This window comes from Rhipicephalus microplus, chromosome 1 (assembly GCF_043290135.1).
Source record: "Rhipicephalus microplus isolate Deutch F79 chromosome 1, USDA_Rmic, whole genome shotgun sequence".
Taxonomy (NCBI): domain Eukaryota; kingdom Metazoa; phylum Arthropoda; class Arachnida; order Ixodida; family Ixodidae; genus Rhipicephalus; species Rhipicephalus microplus.
The window spans coordinates 31183091-31200885 of NC_134700.1; the positions used below are offsets into that span (position 1 = coordinate 31183091).

At 44.0% G+C, this 17795-nt stretch overlaps 1 protein-coding gene across 22 annotated transcripts in view; it reads left to right on the forward strand.

Annotated features, from left to right (window-relative positions):
- LOC119178032 (uncharacterized) overlaps positions 1 to 17795 on the forward strand; it is a 653511-nt gene that overhangs the window by 287393 nt on the left and 348323 nt on the right. For all 22 annotated transcript variants that reach the window (XM_075892549.1, XM_075892220.1, XM_075892616.1 and 19 more), the window contains one exon: positions 15280 to 15382. In XM_075892549.1, coding sequence (XP_075748664.1) covers positions 15280 to 15382 — 103 coding nt within the window. The remainder of the gene's footprint in view (positions 1 to 15279; positions 15383 to 17795) is intronic.

The following is a 17795-nucleotide window of genomic DNA, read 5'->3' on the forward strand; positions in this document are numbered from 1 at the left end:
GTGTGATTGTATATTTCAAAGAATTGTCAATAAAGTGAAACTGAAAAAAATAGAATAAAGATTTGAGGTGTTGCGTGTGTAGTGTACGTATACTCTAACATGTTACACATCTGGTGACAAAGTTGTGTGGCAGAAGAAAAGTTTTCAAGTTTTATGTGCCTATTAAATAAGTGCAATATGCAAGGGCAGCAAGACTTAGTTTTCTGTAACGCGCATTATGCATATACTGTGGAGTACATATAGATCCAACAGAAGTTCATACACGATTGTACGTGTTTATATTTTTGCCCATACGCAATGAATGGAGCTCGACTGGTGGCGCACCATTGATAATCAGGACCACTTTCTTCATGTAGTGTGTAATTAGTGCATGCTGATATATATTAGTACAGTCTAACAGATTGCTGGCACCCCTGCTAAGGGCACTCAACACCCTTGTGCACCCTTCTCGCACCCTCTTCAGTGGGTGCTAAAAAAGTGAAGGTCATTGAAGGCACCCTTCTTTAACGGTGTTTTTGTAACACCCTACAGTTTTTTTACATGTACACCCTATTCTAAGGGTGCATGGAAAAGCACCCTCTTCGGAAGGTGCTGAATTAAAACCCTTAGGTTGTCGTCCATGGGACAAGCTCATTTACACTCTTCTGGGTGTAAAATGTTTTACTGTGTAGTGACGTTGATTAGTATCTAGTAACGCTGGTGACAGGCACCACATGCCGCTCGTTAGCCGTGAAATGGCAAAATATGCTTGGGGCACTTTGTCTGTATAGTTATTTTGAAATGTACGATCCTTTATTGCTTTAACACATGCCTTATGCGAACAACTTCATATTAACTTCGTTAAGAAACGAGCAACGTGTTTGTGCTTTGAAGCTCGCTCTTGACTTGGGAAATCAAGACAGCCTGAGCAACTATGGCATGTGAAGGCCGACTTGGGCGTTTCGAAGTCTGCTGCTTGCTTCACGCTTTGCCTTACGCTTTGACTTACTCAAGTCAAGTCAAGGGCACGAGCCAAGTAAAATCTCTGCATTTGGGGATAAGCTTCCTTCATTTCATTTGTGTTGGTGTTCTCGCCATTCTCGTGTCGTGCTGGTGCCAGCACTCACAATGTTCGGCGTGTTTTTGGTGCTTCGTCCCTTAGAGCAGTGGCAGTGGTAAGGTGCTATGTATCGTGGTAAGGATACGCGATCTATGCCAGCATCACCAAACTTGCTCGCATACAGGGATCCATCACACAGAAATGTGCAGTACGACGCAAAGAACGTCGAAACGTCATAACACCGCTTGCGTGCACGTCCTTGCATGGGCATGTCATGCAAATGTACCTTATAAGCGCATGACGGGCTGATTCGTTCGCGTCGAGTGATCTTCCAGTTTCGAGTTGTTCTGATAACAAACAGCGCAGAGAAGCAATTGTGCTTGTGAAGTCTATATCGAGTGAGTGGCGAAGGTTTGAAGCTCAGCTCCTCACATCATACTTTCGCAGGTTGTAAGGAACCAATTAAAAATTCCAGTTATAAAAAGCCTTTCATTGGGCATGCGACGACTTTCACTGAGTAAAATTTCTCATGGGACATAGGAAAGTGTCATTTAGGAAGTAAAAGACAAGTAAAACAAAAACCACATGGATATCTTTTTTATCTACCCCTTAACTTCTCCTGATGGCGCTCAATGGTCTCGCATTCGTTCTTCATCGTTCGGCCGCTGGACAGAAACACCCCCTGTTCCTTACGCAAGCGAGAAGATGCCGAAGAAATGCCAAGCAGACGACGTGACGCGAATAAATATATGGGTAGTGTCTAATCGACCTTTCTCTTGGCTAAAGAGCCTTGCAGCCTTGACCGTGATGAAAGTAACCCATGAGATGAAGTATAGTTTGCACCTTGCACTGTTCTGAAAGCTCAATTTTTCCGAATAACATGAAAACCCGACTCCAGTGGTACTTGAAAGCAAAATTTGAGGTTAAACTGCGTTTATTTGGCACGATTTCCGAAAACAGGCATTTAAAGGCAGTTATAGGAAGTTAGGTACCAACGCCCAAAATAGTCTTTTAGAGGCACTATAGAAACACTATAAAAGCTCTTCTTACCCACTAATTTGTGCTTATATCTCTAAATGGCATGACAGGAACGCAAGAAACAAAATAGGTATTTTCCAATAATCCGGTCGCTAAAATATATGTCGTGTATACCAGTCTTAGTGTTTTAATGACGCACAACGTATCTTTTTCGTACAACTTTATAACTATGATGGTGAAAAAGACATCCCCCTCCTTATTTTGAACTTTAGACTTAGTCCTCAAGTCCTACCATACGGCATTGGCTACTCTATCGCGGTCCCAGCAGCGCTAAATCTCATAGGTGTACCCTGAACTGTCCGCGGCCATCTCTTTGAACTCATGTAGGGCTGACGCACTTGCACCTTCAACACTGCAAAGCGATATAACAAAAATGACTGCTTCAGACCTTTCGCACTCTCAAGTAGAATGACTCCGTGATCTCTTGACGACATATCTTGAAATGTTTGACTTTGACGGCAGACCTTTAGGTCAAGCCTTACAAGTCAAGCATTGCATTGAGTCTGGTGACGTGGCTCCAATTTAAAGGCATCCTTACCTCGCGTCACCATCAGAGCGCAAAATACTCCAACAGGAGGTTCACAAGGTGTTCAAAAAGTGTATGATTGAGCCCTTTTCTAGTACATGGGCTTCCCCTGTAGTCTCAGTTAAAAAGAAATCTAACACCCGGCGTTTCTGTGTGGATAATCGCACCTATTCAGTGTCACTATTTCATTTTATTTATTTTTGAATACTGCAGCCTAATTAGAGCTATTACAGGAATGGTACAGCAAAATTCAGGAACCAGCTCCCAAAAAGTTTCAAAGTGGTAGAGAACAAACACTTCCAGGCACCAAACTTCAAGCTTCCGTAGCTGAATGGAAAAAGCTGTATTTGTTCATGTCAGTGCGGGTAAAAAATTTTGCAGTGTTAAGGGCAGGGTCATTCTTCGTAGACAAAGATTTGAAAAATTTCAGATATCATTCGACAGTGCTGAAGCGAGAAGAATTGACTAAAGTGAGCAGAGAGTGTAGGCATTCAACATCGAAACGTTTCACAAGTGTAGTTAGACCTAGCTTGAAAAGAAAATGTGAAAATTCAAGACCTAGCTTGAAAAGAAAAAAGAAAAGAAACTCGATGGCAATTGACAGCAATGGAATCAATTTTTAATGCAGTTCTCGAGGGCAGTAAATAACAACGACAACTTTAGAGCTGCCGACAAGTTTAACTTCTTGAACACCCTTGTCACTAGACCTACTGCCGCAGCCATGTCCGGACTTCAAGTATCAGGCGAGTGTAATGAAAATGCAGTAGATATCCTGAAGTCACTCTTGGGAGACGAGATGATTATCGTACAGCAACTTCTTCGAAACCTCTTAGATCTCCAGCCAGGTTTGTCGTATTCAAGCACCACTAAACTTCGGGAGCTCTATGACGAAGCTCAAGCCCACGTAAGGGGTCTGAAAGCGCTTGGAGTGAGCCCTTACACCTACTCCTCCATGCTACGGGAGATTCTCTCATGTGTCATGCCATCAGACTATGTTCTCAAGTATTATGAGAGCCACAAGACGACGGCAATGATCGCTGTGGTGTCCACGATGCAAGCGCAAAGGCGCTCACAGGACAACACGACCAAAATCGAAAAAGAGCTACAAGATCCTCTGTACTTTCTCGAACATCAGCTTCACTGCTGAGAAACTTTCGCGACGTATGCGTCCTCAAGAAGGCCGAAAATACGTCAAAACACCGTGGAGATGTCGAGTCGAGTTGGGCATCATGCCATGTCAATAACAGCGTCTCTTCAGTGTGTTTTGGGTGGGTTCGACCTGTGTCTGTTTTGCGAATCATCAAAACATTGTGCTGAGGTCTGTGACAGCAAAGTGAGGTTGACAGAAAAGAAAGAAATGCTCAGCAAGACAGGGCAATCTTTTCGATGTTTAAAGCGAGGTCATAGGGCAAAGGATTGTGGAGAAAACCGAAAATGCAACCGATGTTTTCGACGACATGTAAAATTCATATGTGACCCCGACTTCCGCAAGAAGGCAGAAGAAACCACAGCGACAGCAGTAAACCTCCTGTAGTAACAAGCAAACCTAAACAATCGGCTCGATGCGTACATCGTCATAGTGCGCAAGTTGGAAGCCAAGAATAGCAGGCTCACAAAGCAGATTGAGACGAGCCAGAGACCCACACTCGCGAAGTGACCAGCATCAATAATCTTTACGAAAGAGAACTGATCCAAGTCCGAAGGGCCTTCCACGACACGGTCAACGAAAGAGCCAGGATTCAGCTGGAAGCGAAAAATGGCCGACCAACAACGAGGCTCTCCGGGAAAAGCTAAACAAGAGGAAGTGTGAGTGGTTCACAGCAGAGCTACGTGCGACAACTTTGGAGTCTAACGTTGTCGACTTTCAAGGACGCCTGAACCAGGCTTTGAAACAGCTTAAGGATGCCGAGAATAAGTGGGATGTCCTTTCAAAACGCCTCGAACGAGTCAAGAAGGAGATGCAAGATCAGATACTGCGTTGCCGAGGCCTCAGCGACCGAGCCAAGACGCTGAATGAGCAGCTGGACTTTCAGAAGTTCCTTTATGAAAAGGAACTGGAGAAAGTGAGCATTGTCAAACAGACTGAGATCACAGAAATTTATTGGCGTCTGAAGGAGAACTATGAGCGCAAACTGGCTGACATGCTGCAGGATTTTCACGAACGGTATTAATCGCAGTTGTGGCGGAACCAGGAGAAAATGCAGAGCATCTATGAGGCCAAGATGCGTGAGCTCCAGGAACTGCTGGACCGACGCTCGTCAGACTTTTCTGTCACATGCGATGAGCTGCCCAGCTACAAGACTCGCCTGGGCGGTGTCAAATCTCACATTGCTGAGCTCGAATCCCTCAACCAGTCCCTGCAGTCCTGTGTGCGCGACTTGGAACCACTGTAGGAGCAAGGAGATGACTGGAACGCTCTAGAGAAGATGCCAAAGGATTGTAAAAGCGAACACGACCTGAACCGCCTCGTTCCAAAGCGAGAAAAAGACTCGCTAACCTTCTGAAAACATTGGCAGAAGGAATATCTGGAGGAACTGAGAAACTTCGCCATCAACAAAGTGGAACGAACTGAATTAGTGAAGGAAGAAAACTTAGTTCTTATCCGAAACAAAGAACACCTCGGCAAGTTTTGTTGATGGCAAGAATAAGATACTTGCATAATGGATGCAATGGGAAAGCTCGCTTCTGTTCCCTCCAGTGGCCGGGCAGCAGAGGTCAACGGCCCTGTTCAAATGCTATACCCACTAGAAGCAGAGTGATATCATTTGTTGGGCTCGGGAAGATGTTGTAACTTTGTCTTCACGAATGAAGCAGACAACGTTCATCACCATCGCAAGTGCTCCTCACGAGCTTCGCTCGAGGGCACGAAGCCATCAATCTTTTTTCTATTTATTGTTCCTGTAAATAGCGTTCCTTTTAGACGTGCCGCCTCTCGTTTCCGTACTACAGCCACGTAGCCGGAGGATCTTGAGGTCTATTGCACACACAAAGTGTACAACTCTTTGTTGAACGGCTTCTAGTTCCTTGGTGCCATATTTTTAGGGGGTTTTATACCCCGCTACCATATTCTTGAATGGGTTGAAAAAGTGTTTTGTTGGTAAGCAGTTCAGTTTCATGAGGAGCAAGAAAGAGCATGCGATGTAAATAACATAAACTCCTAAGGGCTTTGTCGCATGCGAAATGGATATGATTGGACCATGAAAAATTATGTGTTATGAAGACGCCAAGGTACCTAAATCCTGACACTTTGCACAATGGATTTAGTTGAAACCGTAGTGAAATGTCAACGGGCATGAGCGTCTGCGACATACAATATTGACTGCCTTCGAGAAGTTATTATTCAATTGACAAGATTTGGTCCAGCTACGGAAATGAGAACATGAATTGTTAGGAATGGCATGATTCAATGGAGACCTAGCAGCGTGATACAATACGTAGTCATTTGCGAAAAGGCTTATTTTCACAGAAGTGCGCAAGTGTAAAACTGTAACATAAAACAGAAATAAGAAGGGTCATGGCAGAAAACCTTTGAAACTCCGGATGTAACCACCATCGAAGGCGAGTTAGTCAAGTTGAAGCACACGTACTGTGAACGCTTCAAGAGAAAGTCAGATATCCAGCCAACCAGTCATGCAATCTTTAGTATAACAAACTATAAGTGCACTACTTTTGGGTGTGTTACAGTATCAAAGGTCTTCAAAAAATCAATTATTATAGTATAAACCTGATCAAATACGTCTGAAGAACTTCTTGTGATATGAACGAATTTTGTCAGTGGAGTAATAGTGCTAACATCACGCCTAAACCATGCTGAGAAGTGCTCAAAACTTCGTTCGTTTCTAGGAATTCCAAGATGTGTTAAAAGACAACATGCTCTGGCATTCCGCAAGAATTTACTGTTGAAGAGATGTGTCCTTTATGAACTGAAAATTACCTGATTTTATTAAAGGGAGAATGGAAGCACGTTTCTATGATGAAGGAAGTGCCACTGACAAGAGAGATTTCCTTAAAATAACTGTCACGTATCTGCTACGCCAAAGAGCATTTCTAACAAGGAAAGCTGTCGGGGCGCAGTCGGGACCGCATGCTTTCTTGGTGTGTAAGTTCAAAATGAGATTGAGTACGCCTTCGAGTGACACTGACCCATCGTCATTTCCAGGGTGAGATTCGGAAGGAAAAGCAGAAATGTCCGAGTTGTCATTATTAATGCCTGAGTGACAGTAGGTGTCGAAGGTTGAAGCGATTATCTCCAAATCGGAAACTCCAACATTGCTATTTGTCATCGCGTGCAATTTTGAACCAAAGAGCAGGATAGGCTTCCAGAATTTGCGGAGGTTTGGTTTTATCAGCATAAGAAAATCACATTGTACTAATGTCCTCTAGTGGCCTTCGTTTGAGCAGATAGTTCTTTTTTAGTGACTAAAAACTGTTGAAGCTTTTTAGGGTCACCAGAGCACTTTTATCGACGTAGTTTGGCCCCACGACGTGATAAACTCAAGATATCCCTAGTCATGCAGAGTATTTTAGGGTTCGCTTTTTTATCTTTAGTGAAATGAAACAATTATTAGACCAAATAACAAGGCCTTTCAGAAAAATAGTGATTTGACATCACTGGTGGTGCTTTGCAGCTCAAATTGTTCAAATGAGTCACAAAAGGCTTCTGTAATTGTTTGATCAGCAATGCGGTTAATACCAAGAAACGTGCAGTAAGCGAAATGCAATCAACGATATCACATTAAAAACCGCACATGGCCAAAAATGTACTGACGAAAACTAGATCAAGGAAAGCGACAATCAGAAATGATTCCTGAATAATTTGGTGAAATCAAAAATGTCAATGAAATGTTAAGTAGCTCTTTTCTGATATATACTTCGTGTCGACTGACTGTCATAGAAGACCAGTTTAGAGCAGGATTAAAAAATCACTCAGGCAAGTAATGTTAGATGATGAAGCAACGTTGCTCTGCAGAAATCTGTAAATTTGTAAAATTTCAACATAAGGACAACGTGGGCAGTAAACGAATTTGATAACCAGGGGTATGTTAAATGCGAAGCATTTCTTACCGAAACTTGGCGACATTGAGCGCATCTGTCTACCTATCTACTAGCCACCTACGACGTACAGCTCCCCTGGCCATTTGGATAATGGTATCAATACGAAAATTGGTATGACGTAACATTACTGTTATGACAAGCGTAATGAACTAGTCGTAACGATAAAATCTTGAAAGGTATGTCATGAATGCGACGATTCACTCTTCAAAGTCTTGCTGCTCTTGCTGCAATTTCATTGCTGCTCTTGCTGCATTTTGCAACATGCATTTCATGACGTGTTGCAAAACTGGTATAGTATGACATCACTGCATGGCGAACATAACTGACAGGCCCCAACATGGAAAGCATGGCATGCATATCACGTAAATCATGACTCCACGCCACGCTGATCATGCGCTTGTGGTCATTCCGCTCGCTCCTCACCTACTAAATTTAGTATTACGGGACGTGAATGGATGGCAAATGCATATGACTGTGCAAAAATGATACTCATGCGTGTCTTGTGAGAACATGACTGCATGCCAGCGCCCATGACGTGTTCGCGGCCATTTCGCTTGCTTTAGGTATACCAAACTCGGCATTATGGGACGTGAACAGATGGCGAAGGTATATACTGGTGCATACATGATAATCATAACATGCGTGTCATGTAAGAACATAACAGCTTACCAAGCTCATGAAGCGCCCACGGCCGTTTCGCTTGCTTCAGATATACCCATTTTAGTATTACGTGACGTGGATAGATCCCGAAGGTATATAGCTGGTGCGAACACGATAGTCATGACATGTGTGTCAAGTAAGAACATGGCAACATGCCATGCCCCTCAAGCGTTAGCGGTCGTTTTGATTGCTTAAGATATACCAAATTTAGTGTAACGTGATGTGAATGGATGACAAAGGTATGAGTGGTGCAAACATGATAATACTTGTATGGGTGTCATGTAAGCACATGACAACATACCGTGCTGATGAAGTACTCGCGGCTGTTACGCTAGATTCACATTTACGAAATTTGGTGTTACGAGACGTGAACTTATGGCAAGGATATATGACTTGTGTGAACATTATATATTGATCACATGTGTGATGTAAGAACATTACGACAAATCATGCTCATGAATTGCTCGCGGCTGTTTTGCTTGCTTAACATAAAGCAAATTTGGCCATATGTGACCGGATGGATGATTAAGGTATATGACTGGTGCAAACATGATAATCAAGGCACGCTTGTCATGTAAGAAATTTTGAATATGAAATGCTCATTAACTGCTCGCTGCCGTTTCGCTAGCTTCACACTTTGCTGATACGGGATGTGAATGATGACTAAAGTATATATGTAGTGCAAACATAATATACAAGACATGCGCGTCGTGTAAGAACATCACAACACACCTTGCTCTGAAACGCTCGCACCCGTTTCGCCAGCTTCACATATACCGAATTCGGTATCACGTTGCGCGAATAGACGGCGAAGGTGAGTGACACGTCCAAACATAATATTCGTGACATGCGTGTCACGTAAAACAGGAGTACAAGCTACGCTAGTAGCGCGCTCGCGGGCATTTTGTTCGCTCCACTAATACCAAAGTTGGTATGATATGACGTGACGGACGAGGAAAGTAAATGACCCACCCAAACATGATAATTTTCATATGTTTGTCGTGTAAAACAGGAGGCATGCTACGCTCACAGCGTGCTCGTTGCCGTTTTGCTAGCTCCACGTATACCAACCTTTGTATCACGAGACGCGAACGGACGACGAAAGAAAATGACGCGTCCAAACATGATAATCATGACATAAAATTGTGTACGGCATAATTCACGTCCATCTTTGAACGTTGTGCTGATTTTAAGTGACATATAAACGTCCCTCGATCATGCTTTGATTATCGTCGATCCCCACTGTACTTGTAATCTGTAATTGTTTTTTTTCTATGTGGACCTTGCGCCATAAGTAACCTGTAGTCGGTGGTGAAGAAAACACAGAAAGGAAAACGAAAATAGGGCAACGCCACTACCTCTACCCACTTTTCTGCATCTCCAAACCAAGTTGTAGCCAGGGAGAGCTAATTCAGAATTATAACTCTGTCGTGTAGCCAAGTCTTAGTAACGCCGATAATGTGTGGGGCATAATAGAATATCAGGGAAAGAAACTTGGAATAATTACTGACAACACTTCTGGCAATAATATTCATAATGAGTAGCTTATTGTGAATACCGGTTGGTCAAGATTGATTCTATGATTTCAGTTAAAAAAAGGTTGTAGTCCCACTCCCTCTCAGTGACGATGTTTCAAACTGCCATGATGGTGTCGCTTACTTTTGGTTGGACTACATGCGCTTTGGTACTGGCACCTCGACTGGGGAATACCACCTTTGCAACGCCGGATGAATCCAGCAGTTCAGAGGTATGCCATTTGGGTAGTGCAATGCGCCAGCCCCAATCGAGTGGATAATGGATACATTTTGCGCAGCTTTAAATGGTCTGTATGCTTTTGTTACATTGACGACGTCAGCATGTTTTGCACCAACCAGTGAGATTCACCTCAACTGAATTGCGTCCATTCGTTCAGTGTTACGTGCTGCCTGCAATCTAATTCCTCTAAATGCTACTTGGGGCAACTTCAAGTTGTCATCCTGCAGCATTTCGTCGACTGAACTGGAACCCGCTGCAATCTTGATAAAGTTCACGCTTTTCTCGATTTCCCTCAACCATCTTGTGGCAAAGACAGTATGTTTTGTGTCCCTATGCTCATAATTCCGATGATTTATCAAAGACTTCGTGGACATTGCACGCCCTCTAACACATCTTCTCAAAAAGTACGTGCCCTTTTTGTTAGGTCATTGTCAAGTCACTGCGTTTTCAATCCTTTACAGAGGAACGAAAGTGTGCCAGAATCACAAGTAAGATGTCAGAACCAACATGTATCAAACTTCGTCGTAGCAAGGTGCCGTCGCATAGCACGAAAAGACGAAGACACGAATCGAAAGCCGTAGAGTTGAGGCTGTCGATTGTCTTCCGAAAATATGGCTCACGTCGTTGATGAGCAGGAATGTTGATGAGGTAAGTTATAGCAAGCACATACAGAACAGTTTAATTCACCAAATAGTCTGGTGGGTCTACGGAATAATGAGACAGGCAGCCGGTGTCCTAATGCAAGCGGCCAGACTTGTAGACCACAGTGAACGTGCAGTCTTTACTTCGTAGTGTCCAATGACCAAGGCGTCCAGTGAGTTCCTTGAGTGAAGACAGCCAGCCTAGGTCTTGGTGATCACTTACAACGTTGAAGGGTATGCCGAACAGATGGGGACGAAAATTTCCGCCAGCCCATACAAGAGTGAGGGACTCCCTCTAGGTTAAGGAATGGTTCCGCTCAGCTGAGGAGAGGCGCTGTTGGCGTATGCTGTGACGGAGTCGTGACCCCGTTGATTTGGTGAAGGACAGCGCCGATACTATGACCACTCGCATCGGAACGTACTTTGGAAGGCCCAGAGTCGTTGAAATGGGCCAACATAGGAGGAGACGTGAGTTTGTCGGCGAGGTGCGAGAAAGGCGCCGTTTGATCAGGTCTCCAAGAGAAGGAACGTTCTTTTTTGAAGGCATGTGTTTTAAAATGTTTAACAAAGCCGCCACAATAAGAGCACAGGCCCAAAACTGGCGAACGTCCTTAGAAGAGCGTAGAATAGGGGAGTTGGGGACGGCACGTATTTTTTTTCTGGATCAGGTACACCCGCAGCGTCAACAAGATGGTTGAGCATGGTGATCTCTCAGTGGCCAAAGCAGCATTTAGAAGACTTGAGCTGAAGAGCAGTGGTGCGAAAGATTTGTAAAGTAGCCGACAACCGTCGCAGGGGCTAGGGAACGTAGGGGAGAAAACAACGGCATTGTACGTTTAACAGTGACATGTGAATCAATTGAAACACCTCAGTAGCAAGTACGTCATGCGCTCAAATATTGCTGGTGCGTTGAGCAACCCGAAGGGAATGCCTTTAAACGGGTATAGACCATGGGGCGTAATGGAGGTGGTGTTTTCCCAATCACTTTCCTCGACAGCTAATGGTTAAAAGCTTGAACGAAGGCCGACGAAAGAAAAGTACCAGGAGCCATGAAGGGAATCAAGGGCGTCGTCTTATCGTGGTAAAAAGTAGACGTCTTTCTTGGTGATTTTATTGAGGTACCTGTAATCAACGAAGCACCACCAGGTGTTGTCTTTCTTTTTACAAGTACTGCGGGTGACCCCGGATCGCTCGAAGATGGCTTGAAAAGGTCCTTATGAAGCATCCTGTCATTTTTTGTTTGAATGACGCTTCTCTCAGTCACCCTGACATGGTAACCGCGGCGAATAATGGGTGTTGTGTCCATGGTGTCAATTCGATGGGTCACCAAAGATGTTTAGCCAGGTTTGGGTGAAGCGAAATAAAAAACGTCAAGGTATCACGCCAACAAAAGGCGTAGGTCCTCGCTTAGAGAATCGGGTCGCGACCCGAGGCACACATGTTGTCCAACGCGTCATAAGGTGTTGGGCTAGCAGAAGGGCTTCCGAGAGGTGACTGCGGGGCATCAAGTGACAGGGTCATTTGGGTCTAAAGTTGATATCGTGCCCAGCGTGATGCCGTCAGAAAGCAGTTTTGCACAGCGTCCAAAGCTCGGACAGGTAGGCTAGCGTTGTTCTCAGAAACCGTTACAAGAGAGTGAGGCAGAACTTCTCGTGACGTCAGAACAAAGTCCAAGAAGGGAATAATTAAGTAGTCACCATCACGTAAGAGTGGGTGTGCCCTCAATAAGACGTAAGTCACTGTACCTGGACGCAAGTGAAAAAAAAAGCTAGACGACACATAAACGTGGTGGTGACGCCATAGTTGGGTCAGGTATAACAGGAGGCTGTAACTGTAACAAACCAGGTGAACAGGTGATCAGGGTAAAATACTTGCTCAGAAAGTGGGGGCAGAGATTAGGTTTAGAGGGCACTCGTCCAGAACAACAAAAAGAACTCAGGTCTTGTGGTCATCGAAGCTCAAACATACAGAACACATTTCAAGGACGGTAGGTGTACGGCCGCCAGCTACACGCACAGCACGTGATGAGGTGCGTGTAACGACTTGCGGGGAAAAGTAAGGGCTCGCGAGTAATAATTGGTCACCTGTGTACACGAATGCTGAAACCGACACGCCATCTACTTCTAGGTTTCAAAGGTTGTATCGAGTTGGCAGAATTACTAGAGGATTTCTGGGTCGAGACGTCAATGTCGCATCACCTCTGGGAGCTGCACTGGCCAGTTTTCTGAGAAGGGACGGTAAGGAAAAGGCCAAGGGAAGCGACGGAACATAGGTGACCGAGAACGTTGCTGGGTGGGGGGGGGGGGGGAGATGGTGAGCTGTCGTACCGTGGGGTCGATGTTCGGCCATAAGAGTTCAGGGGGTCGTCATGGTCGTATGAAGGGGAAGATTAGGTGTCCTCTGGATAGTAAAGTGCACAAAAAGATGATGGCCATTGATAGCGATAATCGCGGAAAATGTGTCTGACGCCGTTCTAGTTGAAGCACATCAGCCTGTCATCACTTGGCCTCACCGATCCGGCTCAAGGTACCTGCAAAGTGTCAGTTGGGGCCGGCAGTATGAAAGAGGGCTAACGGCGAGATTACCTAGGGCAGATACGGGCTGGATATCTGCATTTGCCGTCTCTTCGCACACGACAGCCTGGATTATTGACACTTTCGGGCGGGCCTCCTTGTGAGAACGAGCGCTATGGGAGCACTTGGAGTTGCTGCCTCGATCTCTCGCTGCATACGTCAGAGGAAGGTTTTGGCGCTGGGCGGTGGCTAGATCAGTATGTCTTCGCAAGAAGGGATGGAGGAAGTGTTAGGGAGCCGAACATATTGCTGCGTGACTCGTCGGCTCATTGCTTCTTTGAACCGTCAGCCCTCTCTGATTATTTTGTCAATAGTGCAAAAAGCAAGTGAAAGGCGTCGTCAGCGTTACCTTGAAGAATGTGGCTGAATTTGTCGGCTTTGGGCGTTTGGTTATCAACTTGCGGGCACAAAACTAAGATGTCTTGCATGTGAACTCTGTACAGCTCCATCGAGGTTTGGGCACGGCATGAGAGTTCTTTTTGGGCGGCTTGTGGACGTGCAGTGAGCTTTCCCAAAAGTTCTTTGTTTTTTTATTTACATACGTCCCAGGTGGTCAGCTGCTTATTGTGCATGTCGAACCCCACACTGGCCGTGCCCCTGAGGATGTAGCAGACATTTTCGAGCATGAAAGTCAGATCCTAGCAGTAGGCCTTGCTAGTGTCCTCATAGTCGGCCAGTCGCTTCTTCACGTGCACGTTACCAGTCCAGCAGAAGGGGCCCAGGTCTTGGAGGTGGGTCACAACAAGTTAGCCAGGTGCCATTGACTGCCCAAGAAGACGCCCACTACAGGTATTCCCTGACGAAGGCCGGACCCCGGCAGAAACGTAGGAGCAATAAAAGTTTTCGCACGTTTGTCCACTCAAGCCAATTTCTATATATATATATATATATATATATATATTTGGCATAAGACGTACACATCGTTCACCCGCAGCGTAAGGCAAAAGGGGGATTCAAACCTCATGACTAGGCCTTACCACTCTGGGGCAGCAGAAGCAACAAATTTAAAGACAAGTGAACTTTGAAAACTCTGAATCAAAAAGTACATAATCATATTATATTATGCCTAAAATCAGCAATTATAGTACTAAAGTAGCGACAGTAATGAACACAAAGTAATGATGTATTCGCAGTGACAACATAACCACTAATGCAATAAAAGCAACAAAACATCAATAGTGAGGTAATTAGCCACACTAATAATAATAACTTTTATTAACTTTACAATGCAATCACCAAATATTAGTATAATTTGTGTTGTGAAAAATACACTGAAAATTGTACAACACATACGCGTCGAACTCAAAAAACATGTCCATTAATAAATGTTTATATTCTTGAATTGTTTTATAATTTCTGGTTACTTCAACAATAGTATGATACGTAATGCATAAACACGTAGATTACTACTTGATGGTTTGCATGCCATAGTTTGTCCTGGGTTTCTTAGTTATCATTGATGTGTGCTGTAAACTGTATCCTGTTTCTCGACTGAGGTACCGGTTTGAAAAAGCCTCAAAGTTTGTAGAGACTTCTCTGAATAGTCGAATGCAGATCTTTGATCTGTAAGTGTTTCTAATGCTAGGAATACTGTAACGCGCCATTATAAAGCACGAAATATGGTGTACACTTTTATATCAATATTAATTTATAATAACACTGATAATTACTCATAAAACTGTAATAATATTTATATATACTCTCATTACTATGACCAGGGGTGCATAAATATAGTTGCTATGAGCACCGTTCTACTTAGTTGAGCCACAGTCCACCTTCTTGTATTTCGGAGTGTAGAAATTCGAACTAACTAGTACAGGAATAATTAGGTATTATGCTACGCTTTGTGACAAATGCATTCGACATTGTGGTGCCTCTAGATTTTTCCAAAATACTCTGGTGAAACAATAGCACGACACTTTGATTTGTTTTTTTTTCACGGGATCTTGCCACCAATACTATAGTAGTTTGAGCCCCTCTTTCCTCACTCAGGGAGGTGGTCGAGCGGAGTGTGGTACGAGTGGACACTGTTCTCAGCTATTGCCGCGGCACGCTTTTCGATGACTCACTGGCCGACTACTTGCCCTTCTTTCAGGTTAGTTTGCCTCTTTCGACGAAACTAAAGTTTTAGGCAGTGCAGTTTTTACGTAACAAGTTTTAGGGGCTAGATTATTGTTAAGGCACACGCATACGCTTTCATAAAAAAAACACAAATTAGCTCTTCATGGTGTTTACTCTGTCTAAATAGCATAGCTGGCCTAAATTGAAAGCATATGCGTGACTATTTGAAGCCCCTTGATGTGCGAAGTACAATGTACAGTCTGGAAATCTGTCATATTACTATCGCATCAATCCAAGGTACTTACTTTTGCATGTAAAGAAAAAAAAACAGAATTATTTGGCAGTCTTGTGCAAGTTTCTGTAATTAATGACAATAAGCATGCACAAATGAGTATTCATTTATTACGCTCTCAGTCTTGTTCACTTCTCATAAAAATCAAAAAAGATGAAATATCAAAGTTCGAACGGGCCGTCCAACGCCGTGTTGTGTTCGCTAAAGTTTTCGGCTACTGTCACACAGTGCACATTCCGGCACGTAAAATTTAGAGATCATTATTCTTATAGGCAGTTGTTTGAGGTCAGGCAGACATACTGACAATGCACAAAGTGCAATCAATGGGATGAATCATGTGCGATGTCCTTTATTGGCCATAAGTCGATGCAGCTATATAACGAGTAGCGTACCGCCCGTGCGTTTATACTTGGGTGCACGTTAGAGAACCCCAGGTGATGGAAATTTCCGGAGCCCTGCAATACGGCGTCTCTCATAATCATACTGTGGTTTTGGTACGTTAAACCTCACATATCCATCAATGAGTAGCGTACCTAATTATGGCCACCGCCGCTAAAGAATAAGTTCGGCAGACCTAATTTTCTTCGGAATACAAGTTGCGGAAAACTTGCGGAAGAAATGTGACCATATATTCATTATTTTATTGAACAATTCGTTGTGATGTGATGCTAAATATATGTACAAATGTTCACGCACTCATAAAAGTCACAGATGTTTACATAACTAGTTGTTTGCACTCTCTAGACGATGCCAACAGGACCATACGCCTAGACCTCTCCCTGTTTGTAAGCAGTGTGACGTCACTGTGGGCACTCTGCCCACCATACCTTCTCTTGGAGCAGGTGCTAGTTGGCAAGAAAGCACCGCTGGGGGCATCTTTCTGCATAGCAGAGCAGCGTGTCTGCATTCCTTTGACAGAAATTTTTACTTTGCTATGTGCTAAAATCACATCTTTTTAAAAAGGGGGTCGCGGAAGGGTCACTGCTCTTAGTGTGGATATTTTACTCGTCGTAGATAGATGGACGGAAAAACATTATTTAGAGTACTGAGAGAAGCGACTAGCACGCAGTGCGCTTCACCACGTAGATGGCAGCCAATAAAGATCTGATCATTTTCAAAAGCGAACGTGTCGAATGTACACGGTGACTGGCACTTCAATAAATAGTTGTATGGCGTGGATGTAAACTTATTCTATTTCCATCGTGGCATGTTCTATGCACTTTTAAATGAAGTACAACATTAGAGGCTGCACGGGTTTTTGCTGATTTGTGCGACATCACGGATGAGATTCTCACTCATTAAGCGAAAATCTGATCGGGGCTTAATGAAAAAAAATTCTTGCCGTGTGTTTGGCGATATTAAAATATCCTCGTTAAGAATAAAGTGAAATTCTGCCACAGAGTTTATCAATACCTTAAGTGAAAGTTTATGGGATTAGAAACCCGACAACTCAATAATATGTAATATTATCTGACACAGTTACCTGGCTGCATTTGACACCTATAACGTGTTTTCGTACCTATATCGCTCCTTTAGGCTTGATACAAAAGCTTCTAATGCACGTTGTCAATTCACAAGGGTCGAGCCGTAAAAGTACAAAATAGGTAACAAACGAAAATCTCCGCTGTTTGCATTAACACGTATCAGGTATCTGATAATACAAGCGATAGCCTCGGTGAAGCGTATATAGAGATTCGGCAATGCTAACAACGTGCTTATAGCTTATGCGTAGTCGTATATATCACCCGGAGATTGTGCACTTATATTTCTGCACGCGTCGCATACGCTGAGATATACTGCACTGGCACATGATTGCTTCAAATTCATTTTCTCCTTGGCTAAAATTTCAGATTGTAAAGTTCCATCGACAACCGATTACTGCAACCAGCCCACAACGAATACCGGTGTTTTCGCACACAGGATGCACCGCGTTATTCACACTGCACACACCACGCCCGATATTCCCAGTTTAACCAACCGTAAAAGTGAACCGTTATTGTCGATGTTTTTCAACGCACACCACACGCCCCGCAGTGGTGGTCAAGTGGCTAAGGCACTCGGCTGCTGACCCGCAGGTCGTGGGATCGAATCGCGGCTGCGGCGGCTGAATTTCCGATGGAGGCGGAAATGCTGAATGCCTGTGTGCTCAGATTTG